The 18491-nt window shown below is 49.9% G+C and overlaps 2 protein-coding genes across 3 annotated transcripts in view; both read left to right on the plus strand.

Moving 5' to 3' along the window:
• Positions 1-4564, plus strand: part of DMRT1 (doublesex and mab-3 related transcription factor 1) — a 60903-nt gene extending 56339 nt beyond the window's left edge. Inside the window, exon 5 of one of the 2 annotated variants that reach the window (XM_068667354.1) lies at positions 3804-4564. In XM_068667354.1, the coding sequence (XP_068523455.1) occupies positions 3804-3943 (140 nt within the window). In that variant the 3' untranslated portion in view covers positions 3944-4564. Of the gene's footprint in view, positions 1-2648 lie in introns of both variants that reach the window. The other variant, XM_068667355.1, reaches the window with a different exon arrangement.
• A 3730-nt stretch (positions 4565-8294) lies between these two features.
• Positions 8295-16333, plus strand: DMRT3 (doublesex and mab-3 related transcription factor 3). The gene is made up of 2 exons (XM_068667356.1): positions 8295-8840; positions 14635-16333. Exons 1-2 carry the CDS (start codon positions 8402-8404, stop codon positions 15597-15599), a joined length of 1404 nt encoding a protein of 467 aa, XP_068523457.1. The 5' UTR covers positions 8295-8401; the 3' UTR covers positions 15600-16333.
• Positions 16334-18491: the final 2158 nt, after the last annotated feature.

The raw sequence follows: 18491 nt of genomic DNA on the forward strand, positions 1-18491 counted from the left end.
TTTTCAGATTCATATGGCTTAAAAGTATTCAGGTGCTTTCCCAAGGGTAAAAGGTAATTAGATCAAGGAATGGTCTTTAAAAACTGCCACAGACTCAATTCTGGTACTGTTATTTACACAGATAAAGGCTGTGCAACAGCAGTGGGAGGATCAGCCACAAGCCTCAAACAGATGAAACTCATAGACCTAAATCAAAAAGAACATAGGTTTTGTTTCTTTGAACTCAGAACTTTTACATTTTATTGCCGTGTGATTAAAACACTGGAACAGAATTGCTCATTTCCTTTTTGCTGCCTTTTTATAGCTACAAGTCCCAAATCAAGTATCTTGCTCTTATTATCAGTTTTGCACCTACCCATTTCTCCTTGCTTGACTTCTGTGTCTCCCATTGACTGCAGTGGAAGTCTATCCAAGTAAGCAGTGCAGGTTGGGGTACAGGGGCAGGTCTCATTTGCTAGGGAAAATACCTCTGTAGTTCCAGGCTCATTTTAAAATCTATGACACTCTACTTACATGCACCTGTGTACGTGCAGAGATTAACTTACACAGCCCAGGTTCTGTAACTCTGCAAAAATATGGCTAATTTGAAAGTCAGTGGAAGAATAGCCTGTGTTATTTGGATCAGTGCTTCAAGATCTCAGATGCCAGTTGGTGACTGGAACTGTTCCCATGTAAAGAAACCTTCCATTTGAGGTTTCACAATGTCTGATGCCCCATGAGAAGTGCTGGAGGACTGGTGGAGCTCTACTGGTCCAGAGAGCTTCAGACCCTCTGCCTGAGGTGCTGAGAAGTAGACGTGGGTGTTGGTTTACAGAGAAAGTTGACTTCTGTGTCACTCCCCACTCAATAATAAGTCAATAATAAGTTAACATAGAGCTGCTGGATAAACATAAAAATAAAGCTGCAGTTTTCTCTTACAGGGTTTTTAACATTTGGGCTATGTACCATGTTGGGTGGGTTTCTTGCTGGAGTCCTTAAACATGAAAGTAAACTTTCTGTAAGTTTGTCACAGAGATTTATAGATCTCAGTATTTAAAAATGGGCCTTTCCATCACTCCAGGCACTTGCACACTAGAAGTACTAACAAAACCTTTCAAATAAATAAGCTGTTTGCCCATTTGGCTACTCAGGAGTAAACAAAAAATTATCCCCTTCCAACCCCAATTGCTTCTTTCATACTTCTGTGCTGGAGCCTGGGAACAGGGAAACTCCTTACAGCATGTCCTAAATCTTAAGATGTTGGGTTTTGCTGGATCAGAGCAACGGGAAGAGGGTTCAGAGTAGAGACCCAAGCCCTTCAGCCAGTCACTGGTGGCCAAGCCGTGATACTGTTTGTTTGCTTTGTAATGCAAGGTACCTCGTGAGGAAAGAGATGATTCCTGATGCCAGATGTAGCCAGATCGAGCTGAAGCTTGTGTTGGTGACTGGCAAAAACTATTTCCCTGAGTGACCTTTGAGGAGGTAGTCTCTGGGATAGATACACCAGGAGAGGCATTGGCTGCTGCATTTTCTGAAAGTGTTTTCCCCCTTGGTGTTTGGGTGCAGACCTGGGTCCACAGCATCCCTGCTCCATCCTTCTGTAGTTGTCAAAGCATGAACCACTGCGACAAACTAGTTGCCTGAAATAATAAATGATTTGTGCTTCAGGTCAAGGGAGCATGGTGCAGACTGAGCCACCCAGTGAATACCTTGTGGCTGTGTGAGCCTGTCCTACCCAGTGAGCTTGCTTCCTTCCAGAGGAACAGAAATGCTGCTCCATTCCTCCACTCCTTTCCCCTAGCCTACAGGTTTACATCTGGCTCATGTGATGGAGGCTTTCAGGTGGTAGTGTGGTCACAAGCAGCAGATCGCTAAGTGCATCCTCACCCAGACAGTGAGGAGGTTGAGCCTTCTTCTCCTTCTTGGACTCTGCCATCAACCCCAGTTACACACAGAAAAGGGAAGGGATGAGACAGAACTTCAGGAATCACCTCGTGTTCTCATGGCAGAGGAGGGCCTGGCTCTTCCACCTTGCGGGGCGTGCATCCGATCCTGCAGCACTTCTCGGGTTCAGGGTCGGTGGGCTAGAAAAGGTAGAAGTCTACAAGGTTGTTTCAGGCTGCCAGCTATCAAAGTGCTTCTGTAGCCTCTTTTCTTTGCACCTGCAAACCAGTGTCCTCCTCCAGCAGTCTGGCTCGGTATGTGAGACCTGCTTAGCTGTTACCTGTGCCGATGATGCGCGATGATGCTACAGACCCAGCTTCCTCGTTCTATGTCATTAGGCTGTTAGCAGCATTTACAGGATGCCTAAAAGCTGTCCAAACAGTTACCTTTTCAGCCCTCATAACTAACCACTGCATTCTCTTCTTTTTTCTAGCTAGGAGAAAATGTAATCAAGAATTAATATGCTATTCATGGGATTAAATAATTGTTTTATGTCAGATCTAAAAGTCAATAGTAGAGTCTGCTTTGGGAAGGTGATAGGGGCTAGCTTGTTCCTCACATGTATCAAAGGAGTGACTTAAATCAAGGAGTCAGGTTCTACAAAGGCAAAAATGGGCAAAACTCCCCAAAAGCGACAGAAATTGCCATTTTATCTAGTCATGGGAAAAGTTGGTGAAAATAATAACATGAGATCTCAGCTGCATAAATGTCTCTTCCATTTCTAGGTAACCAGCGTTGTGTTCAGAATAAGGACAAATCAGGAAGCTAAGCTACAAATGGAAGTTACCACAGAAATATGCAATACTGCAGAAATGGGATTTTTTTCTGTTTTGTTTGTTTTTAAGATAGTGTATCTCACTTTTGCAGTAACAGGGTGAATCCAGGCGACTGCTGTTTACTTTCTTTGATTCCCTTTTGGATTTGCGTGGCTGTGAAAGTCAAGCCTGTTCTCTTATTCCTAATGGAACTTGAGCCCTGCTAGAAACCCCTGGAGCCTGCAAGCACCCAGTGCCCAGACGTGGAGGAGCTGCTGGCTTGGGCACAGCAGCGCGGTGTGAGGACAGAGCCTTGACTCCATATGGCTTGTTCTTGTGCAGTTGTACCAGATTCATCATAGCTTCTAAAAAACAAGCTGTGGTTGTAAAGTATATTCTCTTTTAAAAGATCACAGGCTGGTAATACTCTCCACTAAACAGTAAAATCCAGAACATAATAAGTATTGATGGTTAAGGTGTCAGGGGCCCATGGAGCTCCCGCTGTGATTTAGCTCCCTCCGACTGCCTCAACTACCAATGCATTTCGCTAATTACATCATAGATTTTCCTATTGATGAACAGAATCTGAATTAACACGGGAAGCACCAATGTTACCCTTTCACTATTATTGTTGTACAAGAAGCCGTGGCAGATGCTGGCAGTTAGTTACACAAACATTAGTATTAACGATTGGCCATTTGGAATTGGTGACAAACTGCCGCCCGCCGGAATCCTGAGCCTGAAACCAATCAGGAAGTTAATGAGGAGAGAAATTACCACTGCAGCTTCCCCTTAATTATATTCACGGTAGGCAGGAAGGGAGTGCTGGGGGTGGATCTCAACTCATCTAAGGTTAGGAAGGTCAGAGACCCTTTTACTTGGCTTTTGTATCTACTGCAAATTGCAACGTTGCGGCCATTTCTGGCACTGTATGATCTTCAAATTCTTTAATATTTGGCCCCCGCCCCGGTCTGTCCGAGCCAGGGCCGCGGGTCCCTGCAGCCTGGGGGGGGTCCTGCGGCCCCCGGCACCCTCCCGGCCTCTCCCCGCGCCTGGGGCTGCGAGTGGGGGGCTCAGCCGCTGTGTTTTTCTCTCTCTTCCCCCTCCCACCCCCCTTATCCGCAGTGTTTTCGCCGCCCAGCAGCCAGGACTCCGGCCTGGGGTGCCTGTCCAGCAGCGAGAGCGCCAAGGGGGACCTGGAGTGCGAGCCCCGCCAGGAGCCCGGCGCCTTCGCGGTGAGCCCGGTGCTGGAGGGCGGCGAGTAGGGGCGGCGCGCCCGGGCCGGCGGCGCAGCAGCGTTCACTGTTTAATCGTTCTGTTCGGGGGTTTGCGGGGTTGGGGGGGACTGTTTCTTCTTTCGGGGGTCGGGGGGAGGCTTGGGGGAGCCCCGTGTTGGGTGCCCCGGGCCCGGCGAGGAGGCGGCGGCCGCCATCGGGGCGCTCCCGTCGGGGCGCTGCGCGGGTTTTCCGCCGGCGGAGCAGAGGTGGAGCGAGGGCCCGAAACCCGTCGGGAGGTCTCGGAGAAGCCCCCCTCGGGGCCTCCCTGGGAGGCGAGACCCCCCTGAGGCGTTTCCGACGGTTCCTTAGGGGTTCCTTAGGGCTTCGCGCTGCTGTTGGAGTCCAGGCGTGCTCTTCGCGTGTTGCCAAATTAACGTGTTTTGCATATTACAGCCGAGTGCCTTGCCTTAGATTGCAACGTAAACTGCAAGCAAATGCGTCTCTGAAAAGTTACTGTGATTTTCCGTGTTCGTTATTTTGTTGAAAGCGGCTCGTTGTGTTCTTTTTCCGCGTTACAGAAGCCAACCTGAAATGAAACTAGTCTGGAAAAATTCATTGTTCTCTGTAGTTGCAGCTGTACCTGAAATAAAAATGTTATTGATGACTGAATTTTCTTGTGTGTATATTTGGTGAGCTGTATTAAAACAGAAAAAAAGAAATTACTTGTATTTTCTTCGCTCTGTGCTTTGAAAACATCTATTTGATTTCACCCCCATATGTTGTAATCAATAACCTGACCATCTTGTTTTTTATTAAATGCACTTACTCTTAATTTCATCCACCAGTGGTTTTAGAGAGAATAATGTGGAGTTACCTATATAGGTTTGACATTATAAATCACTTCTTGAGGCTGAATCGTATAGCGGTATCGATTGATCCTGATATATCACAGAAATTTACTGTCACTTCTGTTTTCAATTAAAGATACAATCAGTCAGATAATGACTTAATTGGATTTTACAGAAGATTGAGTTTTATTGCCCAGTGCTTTACGAGTTTAGTTAAGGAAGATCATTTTATCACACTTGTCAGCCCGCTCCCGCGGCTCCGTGCCCTTCTGCCGCCGCTGTTGCTATTGTGACAGCGGCACGGCCGCGGTGGAGGGCACGGGAAGAGTGATGCCGGGCTGGAAACGCTGCACGGGGAACGAGGAGGTGGGAGGCGGCGTGAGCTCCTTCCCCACCCTCTCTTCAAGTTCCCCAGGTGCTATTAAAATGCGTTTTCCCAGTTCACGGGAGGGGGACGCAGCCCTGCCCCGCGGGGGTGGGAAGGGACAAAAAAAGTTTTGCGTGCCCCCCCGTGTCACCAGGCGTGGGGCATGGTTGGGGACGGGGAGAACGGGCTGCGGGTGCGTGCAGCATCCTTCAGAGCGTGGGAGAGTAAAGCCCCACCTGCCCGGGGCGCCGCATTTTTTGGGGGGAAAAAAAAAAAAAAGGATGCAGTGCGGCGGGGGCTTGCTGGCTGCGAGGTGTCCCCCGGGCTGCTCCGAGCCGGGATGGCGAGGTGTGCGGGGAGCACGGCCCCGGGGCAGTTTTCCCTGCCTGTCTTTTTCCTCCTCCTTTTCCTTCTTTATCTCTCTTCACTACACCGCAAGTCGCCCTCTCCCCGGGTGCCAGCAGCTGGCTGGCAGCCGGTGACCTTTACCAATCCCTTCTCCTCTCGAGTGCGCTCCTCGCCCCTTTGCCGCATCCGATGGATCGTTTGGGTGGCACCGGGCGGGATTCGCACCTTTCCCGCAGGTCTGCCGTGGAGTTTCGCCTCTGTCCAGTGGGACCGGCGCCTGCCCCTGTCCCCTCCTCACAGCTCCAAATCGTGGATAACCCGCTGCCCTGTCAGGTGGCGTTGCCTGAAAGCGTTTTTGGCGAGATGTAACCCAAACCATCCCTGCCACTCGCATCTCCGCAACTGCAGCCCGGTTCCCTCCGGACCCCTTTTCCCAAAATCTTCCCTCGGGGCCAGCGCTTGTAAGCACACAGACCCTCACACAGCAGCACACCGGGGCCCGGCGGGGCGCACCCGGCACGGCGAAGCCACGGGGTGCCGGTGGGGCCGCTGCTCCCCACCGAGAAGTAACGCGTGGAGACTTTTTGACTCCCCCGCTTCGACTTTCAGGCCCTCGCCCGCTCCCTTCTGGGGAAGAGCCGCGCCGCCGGGCCCTTTTGGCTGCGCCCTATTTGCAGCATATGTTTCGCACGTCCATTCGCTTTCAGTCTGTTCTTCTGGGCGCTGGCTGCTAACGCGTTGTAGTCACCTTGAAATTTCCTCTGCTATTTTCCAATTAAAAGCTTAATAGCCCTGGAAACGGAGTTCATGTGGCGCAGTTTACCGTAGCCCCTTCTTCTGAAAAGCTTTCTGCTGGGATCCCATTATGTGCTTGAATAAACCTTTTCTGCAAAAAGAAATGGGAACCGGGGTTGTCAGGTGTTGGGTTACAATAGACTTTCAGGCAGGGGACGTTTTGCTAACACAAATACGAACCTGGCCCTACGGGGAGATGTTGTCAAATACCGGGATATGGGAAACATTCCCATCAAATACGAGAGAAGGATTACGGCACTATATCAAACGAGAATTTCAGCCTCCACGCCCGGTGGGCAGCCAAGCGAGAGGGGGGCCCCCGGCGCGGAGCCGGCCCGGGGCAGCAGCGCGGTGTCCCCGCCGGGGAGCGCGCACCGGCACCGGGCGCAGGCACCCCGGGGACGGTCCTGGTCCCGGTCCTGGTCCCGGTCTCGGCGGCTCCCTGCGGGCCGACAGAGGGAGGTCGTGCTCGTCAGGATGTGGGGAGGGGGTCTCTCAACCTTCGCATCCCGCTCCTTCGTTTTGGGGGACGTCGCGGCACCCCGTGAGCTGCGCGCCTTTGGAAGTCTGAACGTGGCTTGGGTGGTCGGTGGAGGCGGACACGTTTGTCTCCCGCTTCTCGCCCCACAAAGGCACTGAAAGGGCGTGCGAGGTGCCCCCGGGGGAGGCCAGCTGGCAGCTCGGAACCGGAGCAGGGTGAAAACGGAGATGCCCTGAGAGATGTAGCACCCGCGACAAAGCGGATCGGTCCCCACACCTCGCCCCGTGCTCCTTCCTCCTGGGTGCAGTTAATCGACGACAGAGGATGTTTCCCGTGGGTGCCTGTCCTCCCTCACACACACCGCACGACCCTCGAGAGAAAATCGCCCCGAGTCCTTCTCCTCCCAGAACTAAAGGAGCAATTAAGAAACAGCCGACGAATAAAATGCCACGCAAATAAATGCCTTTGTAATAGCGTACGCCCTGCTCCTGATTCTTGCCGGCAAAATACTTACCAAGTTTTAAACCTTATTTTCTAATTAAGTGCCCTCGTTAAATTGTGTAATTCGTGTAACAGTTACAGTGGAAGGGTGACTGGGGAGAGAAAAGGAGATTTGGGGGCAGCGAAACGGATTTAATTCCAAGGAGCAGCCGATGCCTCCCCGGGCCGGCCAGGTACCAGTGCGCAAGCAGAAAAACCCTTGCAGGGAATTCGCTTTGCCCCAGCCGATATTCCCACACCTTTTTTCACTAATGTATTGCACTCTGGATTTTAAATTCTCGCTGCAATGCTGGAAATACCCGCGTTTCAGTGAGAAAACTCTCCACGGCTAGAGATGCAGAAAACCACCCTCCGGCCGCATCAAACGCAGCGAGAAGGCTGCGGGCAGGTGGACTCGCTCTGCATTGCACGAGTCTTTCTGCAGCCACCGTTTGCATTTATGTAGCCACTTTGGCGAGTAACACCGCCAAAACAACGGACCCACACGGGTCCGAGGCACAACTTGCACCGGGAGCCGAGCGCATCCCTGCTCCACACAGCTGCTCCAGGGCAGCTCCTGCTCCCGGCGCGGCTTCTCGCTGCTCCAGCCCTTCGAAACTTTGACAAAACTTTGAGCTCAAAAATCCTGACAGTGGCCACAGACAGGATTTACTGCGGCAAGCTGCACTGCACCGCCGCTCGCGGGTTGCAACACCCCGCCGGGACACCTCCCCTGCACCTCTCTTGCAGGGAGAGATCTGTGCGGGGGGCGGGGGGCGTAGCCCCCGCTCCTGCCCCTCCGGCGAAGGGTGGGCAGCGCCGCTGCCCCGACGGCGGAGCAGAGGAGCCCCCCAGCACCCCTCTTTCCCTCCGTCCCTCCCTCCCCGCGGGTGGGGGGCGGAAGGGGGCGGGCGGGGGGCGGGGGCGGGCGGAGGGGGGCGCTGGGCTCGGCGGGGCGGCGCGGGCAGCGGCAGAGGCGCTCCGGCCGGCGGCAGCGCTCTGCCCGACGGTGCCACCGCGCCGGGCCGGGGCCGGGGCCGGGGCCGGGGCTGAGGCCGGGCCCCCCGCAGAGCCCGCACACCGAGCCGCCCGCCTCCTCTCCTCCGGCGCCCCGGCCTCCGCCCGTCCCCCGCTACTCCCTTCTCCGCCCCGGAGCCGTCCGGGCTCCCCCCTCGCTCCCCGCGGGCATGAACGGCTACGGCTCCCCGTACCTCTACATGGGCGGCCCGGTGTCGCAGCCGCCGCGGGCGCCGCTGCAGCGGACGCCCAAGTGCGCCCGGTGCCGCAACCACGGCGTGCTGTCCTGGCTGAAGGGCCACAAGCGCTACTGCCGCTTCAAGGACTGCACCTGCGAGAAGTGCATCCTCATCATCGAGCGGCAGCGGGTGATGGCCGCGCAGGTGGCGCTGCGCCGGCAGCAGGCCAACGAGAGCCTGGAGAGCCTCCTCCCGGACTCGCTCCGAGCCCTCCCGGGGCCGCCGGGCGCCGCCGAGCCCCCCGCTCCCCCTCCGGGGCCGCCGCCCTGCGCCGGGCCGCCGCGGGCCCCCGCCGAGCTGGCCGCCGCCGCCGCCCTGCGCTGGGCCGCCGAGCCGCCCCCTGCGCTCCCGGGGCCGCTCCCCAAGGCAGGTGAGGCCGGGACGGGGTCGCGGTCGCGGTGCCCGGCTCGCTCCGGGCACGAGGGGACGGGGGGAGGCTGCTTTCCCCTCGCCCCGACGGGCGCCGTGGGGAGGGGAAGGTTGGAGAGGGGAAGCCCCGGCTGTCCACCTGCGCCCCGGCCGGGGCGGTGGGACACCCGTCGGGCGCAGGAAGGGCTGGGGATGTCCCGGTGTGGGTCCGGGAGCACCGTCGGGGGCAGCCGTGCCCTCGACGTGCCGCTCCTGGGCCGGTTTCTGCGAGGCGGCCGGGAGGGAGCCGGGCACCCACCCGCACGTCCATCGTTTTGCGGGTTTGTGCGAGTCGGCGCGGAGTACCGGGGCCCGGGTGCGATGGGGATGGGAGGGAGAGCTCCGGTTATCTCGGCGCCGGGCTCCCCTCCCGCTCTGTCCCGGCAATGCTCGGCCGCCCTCCGCCCCGCCTTGTCCCCTCGAGGGCAGCATCTCCACCCGCCGTTCCCCCCGGACGGGAATTTGGGGTGTCCCGCTCCCTCCCCACGCCCCGGATTTCCTCCGGCAGCGCGGAGCCTCTCCGCACCGGCCCCTGCCCCGGCAAAACGCCGGGAAAAAAATCTGTTTTGGCTCCTTCCAGAAAGTGAAACAAATAAACTTCGCCAGCAGGATATAAATCTGGCGGATAGGAACGGTATTGACTTGTACGCCCAACTTTTCTCCCCCCTGATATATGAACTCCCCAGCTTAAAAGATTACTGTAATCACGGGAGGACAGTGTAAATCGAATCTGATAGCAATAACTTTTGGGGAAGGTCAGGCTCAAGTGAAATGTTACCAAGCAACAGGCATTTTGTTTGCAAAATACAATCAAAGCGTATTGATGAGAAATTCTTCCCTGCCAGCCAGTCAGCACTTTCTGCTAACAGCTTCACGGGCGAAAAAGCGGAGCAGGTCTCCATAAATCAAGCCCCGCGGCGAGCGGGGGGAGACGGGGCACGGGGCCCCCGAAAAAAACAGTGCGAGTGGCACAGACCTCGCCCCCAGCCTCGGTTTCGGCTTTTGGGGATGTAGAAGATGGTGAGGCCAAACCAAAAATTTGTTTTACGAATAAAGGAAATGGCGAGGGCAAGGCAGAAAATTATCTCCTCGAGGGGTTCCCTGGTTCCCTTGTCGCCCGCCGCCAGACGCCGCTTAACCCGATAACCTGCTCGCTTCCAGCCAGCCCGAGAGCTGGGAGCACAGGGCAGGGCTTTCTCTCTCATTTCCTCCGCGCTACCTGTACTAAAATCGTGCTCAGACAGATGAGAGGACGTAATTATTTCCTCCCCTAGCCCACCCTGTTATTAGACCCCCGACATTAGTCTCCTGGAAGATGCCCCTGTACGGAGGAGCTTTTTCCCGGTGTGCTTTAGAATCAGACCCGTTTGTTTTATTCTTCCTGCCGGAATAGGTCCTTTCGGTGGGACAGTTGTGAAGTTCTGTTCTGTGCAAATGGAGCATATGCAAGCTGCTCCTACTGCACCTGCCTGCCCTAACCTACAAAAATTCCTTCCCCCGATGCTATACTCACATACTTGCATCTCTCAAACGAGCGCGTGCTGCATTTCTCTGTTTTGGTAGCAGTCATCGAGGTGTGTAAGCAATTAACGAAATGCTGTATTGAGTCTTCTGCTAATTTCAGAGTAAGCGTCTTAATGTATCACAGTGACAAGCCTCCTGGGAAGTACATGAGATTGAAGAGAGGGAAGAAAGTCGGCAACGAAACTATTCTTGAACAAAAAAGAAAACAACACATCACCCACCCAAAACCAATAAAAAACAAAACCAAAACAACAACAACAACAACAAAGACCAAAAAAAATCCCAACCCCGAATCAGAAACCTCCCCTCTGCCTTAACTCATAAATTTCACAGGACCTTAGCTTTTGTGGCTTTCTGATATTTCGGGGGTCAGTCCACTCTAATAATAGAATAGGGAAAAGAGCAGATGTGTTCGGGCTCCAAGAAAATCTGTGTAGCAGAAAAGGCTGTCCTAACAATCAAAGAGCAAGGCTGTTTAAACAGAGTCAGCAGTGGGAATATCAAGGAAGCAAATTTGGATCCAAAGTATTAGACCAGGTTTTCCAGACAAGTTATTAACTCGAAGAGAACAGTTTCTCTCTCACACCCGTTTTACTTTACTTGGCCCTTTTACAATATTTGCCTTATGATTCTTAGTGCATAAATACTGAAGGAAAAATTGGTATATACATTGCCACAAATTTGTAGCAGCCTAGTTTATCAGTGTATATTTTACAGTGAATGCAAGCACAGTTCTCCAGCTGTACTGCTCTGAGGGTTTCATTTCGGCATCCCTGTAGATCTGGGTGTGTATCTGTACGTGTGTTTTCTGATGAATACTTTCCATCAGTTATCCTAATGAGAGGGCAATTCCCTTAGATTCCTCGGAGGTGGCAAGGTGAATACTTGAACGCAGGCAATTTGAAATAGATATTTATTATTATTTTTTTAAACATAACTAAATGTCCTCTGAGGACAGGTTTTCTTTCTGTAAACCTCTAACATCCTCGCGTGAAGCGTAGTGGTCGTACAAAAAACACGTTTGGCTAAGCTCAGTGACCGCGTATGCTAAAAACAAAATGAGTTCTTTTAACCTGAAAAGACAGGTATTTGGGACTGATACCTGCACGCGACATTTCTACATTTCAGCACCACGGGAGGGCATCTAAAACGAACCTTCCCAGTCCGCTGGCTATTTGAGGATTGTTCTTTCAGCCAAGGCGAAATCTCACCTCCAGCAGGTCGCGACTGTCGCCAGGACACGGTTTCTGTCGTGCCAGGGGAGGCGGTGTCCGGGGCGGGGGGCACAGCCGGAGGGGTCCGGGCGCGGGTGATGCCGACAGCAAGAAACGCTGCCGGAGGGGAAATACAAACGGCAAACAACAGTAAAATCATCACTAATAATAATAATAATAATAATAATAAAGGACGCAACCCGCTCGTAACCCTCCCTGTGCTAATAACAGCATTTTGCCCAAGTCGCCGAAATTCTGCGGGTTTCGCCCCTTGAGCTGAGGGGGGTTCTGCTGAGGGTCCCCGCTGTGTCCGGCCCCGCTGCTGCGGGAGCCTGGGCACGGACCGTGGGGGGCTGCTGGTGCTGCAGACACGGACTTCTGCAGGATGGAAGGTGTTTTGTATTATTATTATTATTATTATTATTTTTAGAATCTGAATAATTCTTTTAGCCAGTCCTCGTGAGGGTACTCTTAAAGGTACTGAAAACTAATCAGACCGGAAATATCTTGAAAATAATCATTACTCAGAATGAGGGAGTATATTATCCCCGTTAGGCAGAGCTCGTCATACTCTATTTTTTTAGCATATATTTGCTCCCCGGTGAGCGCTTGTTACCAGCCGATAGGGATGCTTCGGAAAAGCACGGTAGTGCAGAAATGCGTTTACCTGCATGTGGTCCACTCGTTAATGCTGGGTACCGTAGTGCAATCTATTTATATGGAAATTAGGACCGTCGTCTCCCTTAAATGCCCCTCTATCTGGCGAGGCAGGGACAGAGGTAATTAGCTGTCCTCAAGCCTGCCCGGTAAGCCTTCGATGTATAAATTGCCCATTCATTCAGACGTGAGTTGTTCTTAACACCCCAGCTCAGGTAATAAACGTGTGGTAATGAACACGTGAAGGGATTAGGAGGCAAAGGTAGCGCGATCCTCCTGTTTTATTTTTATTTTTTCCAATAATGGAAAAGCTATCCCTAGGTCTTACCACCCCCTCAGACGGATGATGTTACCGGCTTGCTAGTGGATGTTTCTGGCATTTCTTTTTGGCTGTAGGGCAAGACTGACGCAGTGAGTGTATGAAGTGCACACGCACATTGCCTTCTTTATCATATGCCTGCATGAAGAGCTGCTGCCTCTCTGTTAACCCTGGACAGAGGGTAACCTATTAAAAACTTGTGTACCCACCGTAGGTTACACACGTTTATAAAAGAGAAGGGTGAGACTTTCAGAAGGGTGTCTGTCTTCCTCAGCACCACTCCCATGCTCATCCCCTGCAGCCTGAGCTAGCAGCATCCCACGGCTCCCTAGGATGGCCCATGGCTCCTTCCTGGCACCAGCCATCCTCATGCGGAGAACCTCCCCTGGCCATGCCAGCTGCCCACTGCCTCTGCCAGGAGCTCCTCATTTATTTCTGGCACAGGAACGTGACTCCCCTTCTGGAGAGCACGGTGGCCTCTTGCCCAGTAGAGGTTCACTCAGACCCTGGCTCCTCTCTCAGCGTGCAAAGGTGGGTGAATTGGACCAGTAATGCCCTGTCCATTCCTGGGGTGAGAGGGAGGCAGGACTGGGGTGGTGGGCAGTGAGGCTGACCCACTGGCATGCCTTTAACTGATCCGCTTTCCTTCTCAGCCTGGAAGGGGTGGTCACGAGTACATTTTGGAAGCCTTTGCTTACTTCATACAGCTTCTGTATCTAGTCGGGCTGATGACCATGGGCTTAGGACACCGAGCAAGTGTTTATATTGGTTTCTGCAGATAATATTTCATGTAAAGGTGTTCAAAAGCACTGCCCTGTAAACAAGTTAAGGCAGTTCCTGTCGGTGTCAGCTCGCACAGTGTCGCTTTCCCCAGATATTGATGTTTGTAAGGGAGATTGGCACTGCACTGTATGAGGGAGGGCAGCAGAACAGCATCCTTGGAAAATGTCCATGAATATTCTCAAGCAAATACATTGCCCTCTTTGTTCATAAGCTGTGAAAGCTGTCAATCCTTCTTATTCTTTTATTCTTTCTGATTAGTGGTTTTATTTCAAAGGTTTCCATACTCTGGCCAGGCTTTACCAAAGTGACCAGAGACTTGGAGTATTTCCATTTTTGAGTGTCCTTCTGGTAAAAACATGAACAAGGGGCTTGTTTTCAGCCCTGTACTCAGCTCTTGCCCTTAGTTTTGAACACAAAAAGCGGCGGGTTGTTTATTGTCCATCCTTGGCAGTATTTAAAACTCAGCTGAGCAGGAACCGAGGGAACCTGCTCTATGTTTTGGGTGAGTCCTACTTTGAACAGGAGGTTGGACCAGATGCTTTCCAGAGGTTCTTTCCAAAAAAGATTTTTTTAAAGTTTTGTGCTCTGATGGTTCAAGGTATCAGCTGTGCTCAGGTTTAGAAGAAAAACCTGTGGTTCTTGCTGGGGAAGGAACTAGTTTCTGCAGAAACAGAACTGGAATACACTGATTTATCTGAACAGTTCTTTAACCTTGAGCTACTAGACATGATGTAGTGGTTCCACCAATGCTGTTGGACTTGCAGAGGGAATTCTCTTCTCCCAAGTGCCCCCTGAATAATGTCAACTCCCAGCCAGTGAGACTGTGCAAGTGAAGAATTATGATGTGAAAGTGCTGAAGTTCTTCTAAGAAAGCTTTCACTTGGGTGATGTGTTGCTCTCTGGTAACCAGTGAGGGAGGATTGGTATAGCATATTTGATGAAGCACAAAAATGACAACTGCTTTTCTTGTGTGTGTGGAAGAATGAGACAGATACCTATCAGGAAACATAAAATGCCTAGACCATGTCCAATAACTTTTCTGCAGTTTTGTTCTCATGAGATATTGCAAAGACAACCTAGCTTTAGCAGAATCTCTGTGATTTTTTTTTTCTTTTTTTTCTTTCCCTTTTTTTTTTTTTTTTTCTTCCCTAGGATCTTGCTCTGTTCCCTTTAAGAAGAATGTATTCTCCAAAGACAACAATGACCATAAAAGCTTTTAGCCTCAGCTTTTTTGTTAACTTCTCTGCCTTCCTTTGCAGACATGAATGAGGAGCGGTTGGGTGATGCCAGTGGAGCAGACAATGCCGAGACCTACAGTGACAAAGACACAGACCAAAGGAGTTCCCCAGACATGACTAAAGCCAAAAGTTGCTTCACCCCTGAAAGCCCTGAAATTGTTTCAGTGGATGAGGTTGGTTATGCAGTCCAGAAAAATGGTGGTAGCACAGAGAGCCGTCCAGACAGCCCCAAGTACCATGCAGAGCAGAACCACCTCTTGATAGAAGGTCCCTCTGGGACAGTTTCGTTACCTTTCAGCTTGAAAGCCAATAGACCTCCACTTGAAGTGTTGAAAAAGATCTTCCCTAACCAAAAGCCCACTGTACTGGAGCTGATCCTGAAGGGATGTGGTGGTGACCTGGTGAGTGCTGTTGAGGTTCTCCTGTCCAGTAGGTCTTCAGTGACCAGCGGAGAGAGAACTTCTGCAGAATCAGATGGTCTTGTTTTGCCTTCCAATGGGCACATTTTTGAACACACACTGAGTTCATACCCTATTTCCTCTTCCAAGTGGTCTGTGGGCTCAGCCTTTAGAGTTCCTGACACACTGCGGTTCTCTGCTGATTCCAGCAATGTCGTGCCAAATCCTCTGGCCGTACCTTTGCAGCACCCTTTCCCTCAGCCACCACGCTACCCGCTGATGCTGAGGAACACTTTGGCAAGAAACCAGTCTAGTCCTTTCCTGCCGAACGATGTCACCTTGTGGAACACCATGACGCTGCAGCAGCAGTACCAGCTGCGGTCTCAGTACGTCAGTCCTTTCTCTAGCAACTCGGCCAGTGTTTTCCGAAGCTCTCCTGTCCTTCCTTCTCGCTCATCAGAAGATCCTCGGATCCCAATCCCTGATGACGGATGTCCTATTGTGTCTAAGCAACCTATCTACACAGAAGATGAGTATGACGAAAGGTCTGATTCTTCAGACTCGAGAATACTCAACACGTCTTCTTAGACTGACATTTGATGTGTGATAACTAAGTGATATTTGCAGTGCAGCTGAACTACTGGGCCCGAAGAGGAGAGATGTATACTCTATGAAACCCTTGCAATTGTATTAGAAAGTGACTTTGCTTGGTATTGTACTATAGCAATAAAGACGTAACTTATTTAATTTCTTGCACTTCACTGGATAATGCCAAATAGCAATACTCTGGCTTTTGCGCTGAGTGTGTACTACAAAGGAAGACTTTATGGCCATCAGTTACGGGACTCTGGAAGATTCGTAACAGAGACAGAAGCTCAAGGTCTACTTTGTTCCTTAACTCAGACAACTGGGGATATTTAACTAGAATACTTGAATGCTGTTTTATAAGAGAGAACTCCTCAGGACATAAGAAATCAAACAAAAGTAGTTCAATTGCAAATGGACTAGAACAAGGACCAGTCATTATCTTTGCATTGAAAGAAAAGGCTGAAGAAAGAATTATGCACATGAAACTAGCATGAACTGCTTCTGTGCTGTTTGAGCTTGGACACTTTTTAGAGAAATAATCTTAAGACTTATTCTTTTCCCATGGCTAGGTTGAAACGTGTAATGTCAGTGTAAAACCAATTACAGCTGTGAATTGCATGAAGTGTATTGTGAAATGAACACAAGATTAAACATTGTCAGGTTAATGTAGCATGCTAAGGACTCTAGAAAAATAAACTAAGATGATGATCTTGGTTTATGTCATTTATATTGGGCAAATGACATTTCTGAGGATAGAGAGATGATTAATCCTCAGCTGGGGTTAAAATGTCTTGCTCCAGCAACTGCAGTCAAGGGAAGCCTGTTTTTCCCAGTCCAGGTTCTGCTCACTGTCCTGTAGCTTGCAACTGAGATTAGGCAAATATTATCATCAGGGAAGCTGGGCTCTCTTGGATGTGTGCTACAGACTCTTCCAAGTTCAGCTGAGTAAAGCAGAACTTGCTACAGTCACAGCAATCAGAGAGAAAAAAAAAAAAAAAAGGCTCTCCCAAAGTTTCAGAAGCATCTTTTTTTCTTATACTATAGAAGTAGAAAAAAAGAAATAGGATGTAATAGCAGGCCTTTCTTTGAAACAATGTTGAGTTAATGGCAGCTTTCCTGCATCTGGAAAAGTGATGACTTGAACATTTTATTGCATGTTTGCATGCATTGATTCCACTGCGTATCTTACATGTGTCAGAGTAACACTAGGAATTGCTTCTGATGATGAATGCCACTAAATTAATTGTCCACTTAGAAGTTTGTTAAGGTTTTAGTGCCATTTTTTTTCAACCATTCACAAGTGACCATATCTGCTTGACTGCTGATGTTTCCAAAACATGACTCTCAGTGCAGATGAAATGGCTGGCAGGCCTGTCAGGTACATAGGTTAGACCTACCCCTCAAAACCAGTTGAGGTTGCCCTGAAGAGGAGCTCTAAAGCAGATGGGCTTTAAGAGTGTGTTATATATCAGGCGTGTTATCTGCTGCCATTGCTAATATGAGTGCCCGTATTCTTATTTGGCATTTCATATTCTGTAATGTTTGTGCACCCAGTGAATCTTGCATTTTATGATATTGAACAAGCACAAAAAGAGGGAGAATAAAATAAACGATGATTTTATTTTCCTTGGGGGATAAATGATAAATGATCAGAAAGATACTTTTTCTTTCATAATTTTCCAACCTGTTCAATCAACCTGTAGCAATTCGCAGGTATATGCTAGAGAGCAAAGACATAAAGGTGGGGGGAGGGAGGAAAGAAAATAAACAGCTTCCCTCATGGAAATGGAAAAAACATCTATAATTTTCATAAATACAAAATTACAGTTTTGTACTGACAGATTTGCCTGTATTCACATGTCACTTGTAAACAAATTCATCTTCAAGCCACTCCAGACAGAAAAGTAATAGATAAAATAGGCTTGATCTTGCAAACAGAAAGGGATGAGGTAGTGAAAAACTGTGCTCCAACATCACAGAGAAATTAGGTGTGAAAAGCAAGATGAGAACACACAGGCCCAGGAGCTCTGGTTTTGAGCTCATGCTCCAAAGAGATTTCCTTCCAGCAGCGATCTTTGTCTAGGCATCCCTGCAGGTTGAAAGAATTCTGTTTTGTTTGTTTGCTTGTCTGTTTTTTTTTTTTTTTTTTTTCTTTTTTCTTGTCTGTTTTTGTTTTTGTTTGCTACAGAGGGTGAATAGAGGGTGAATCTTCTCCAGCAGAAAGACCAAACACTGATGACAATGACAGCTCATAGTGATTTTACACAATATGGCCAGTGGATTTGCAGTGAGCAGAAATTTGATGTCTTGGAATTGGGACATATCTTTCAAAGAAAGGTGACCTTTGGCTAAATTGGGGTAAACTGATCTTACTATAAACACTTTTGGTGAAAAATGCAGGGTCGGTAGCATGGTTTTTGAATTTGATCTCTTTTATTACACTGTTCTCTAAAAAAAAGAAAAAAGAAAAAAAAAACACCATAAACTAACAAAAAACAAATGCCCCTCCCCCCCCCCCCCCCACACACACTTTTTAGGCATTATTAAATATCTTTTTACCGAATTCACAATTCCCTTTTTTAAATAAAAACAAAACCTAAATATATTAAAAAAAATAAAAATAAAATAATGCACTTTTTTGAAGTTGAAAAAGAGCATTTGTTTGACCACAGACAACTTCTGCAGTATTTCGGCCATCTACAAACATTAAACAAACTCCTAAACAAGCAAGTACAGAAACAAACAACCAAAAAAAAGATTGGATTGACCAGAAAAGATACCCCTGAAAAAAAAAATGGAAAAAAAAGAAAAAAAAAGGCTTTATTCACCCAGCTGAGCTTCCAGGCTGGCACAAGTATTATTTTTATCTCCCATCCACCACTGCAGCGAGGA

The sequence above is a fragment of the Anas acuta genome, chromosome Z (assembly GCF_963932015.1).
Source record: "Anas acuta chromosome Z, bAnaAcu1.1, whole genome shotgun sequence".
Taxonomy (NCBI): domain Eukaryota; kingdom Metazoa; phylum Chordata; class Aves; order Anseriformes; family Anatidae; genus Anas; species Anas acuta.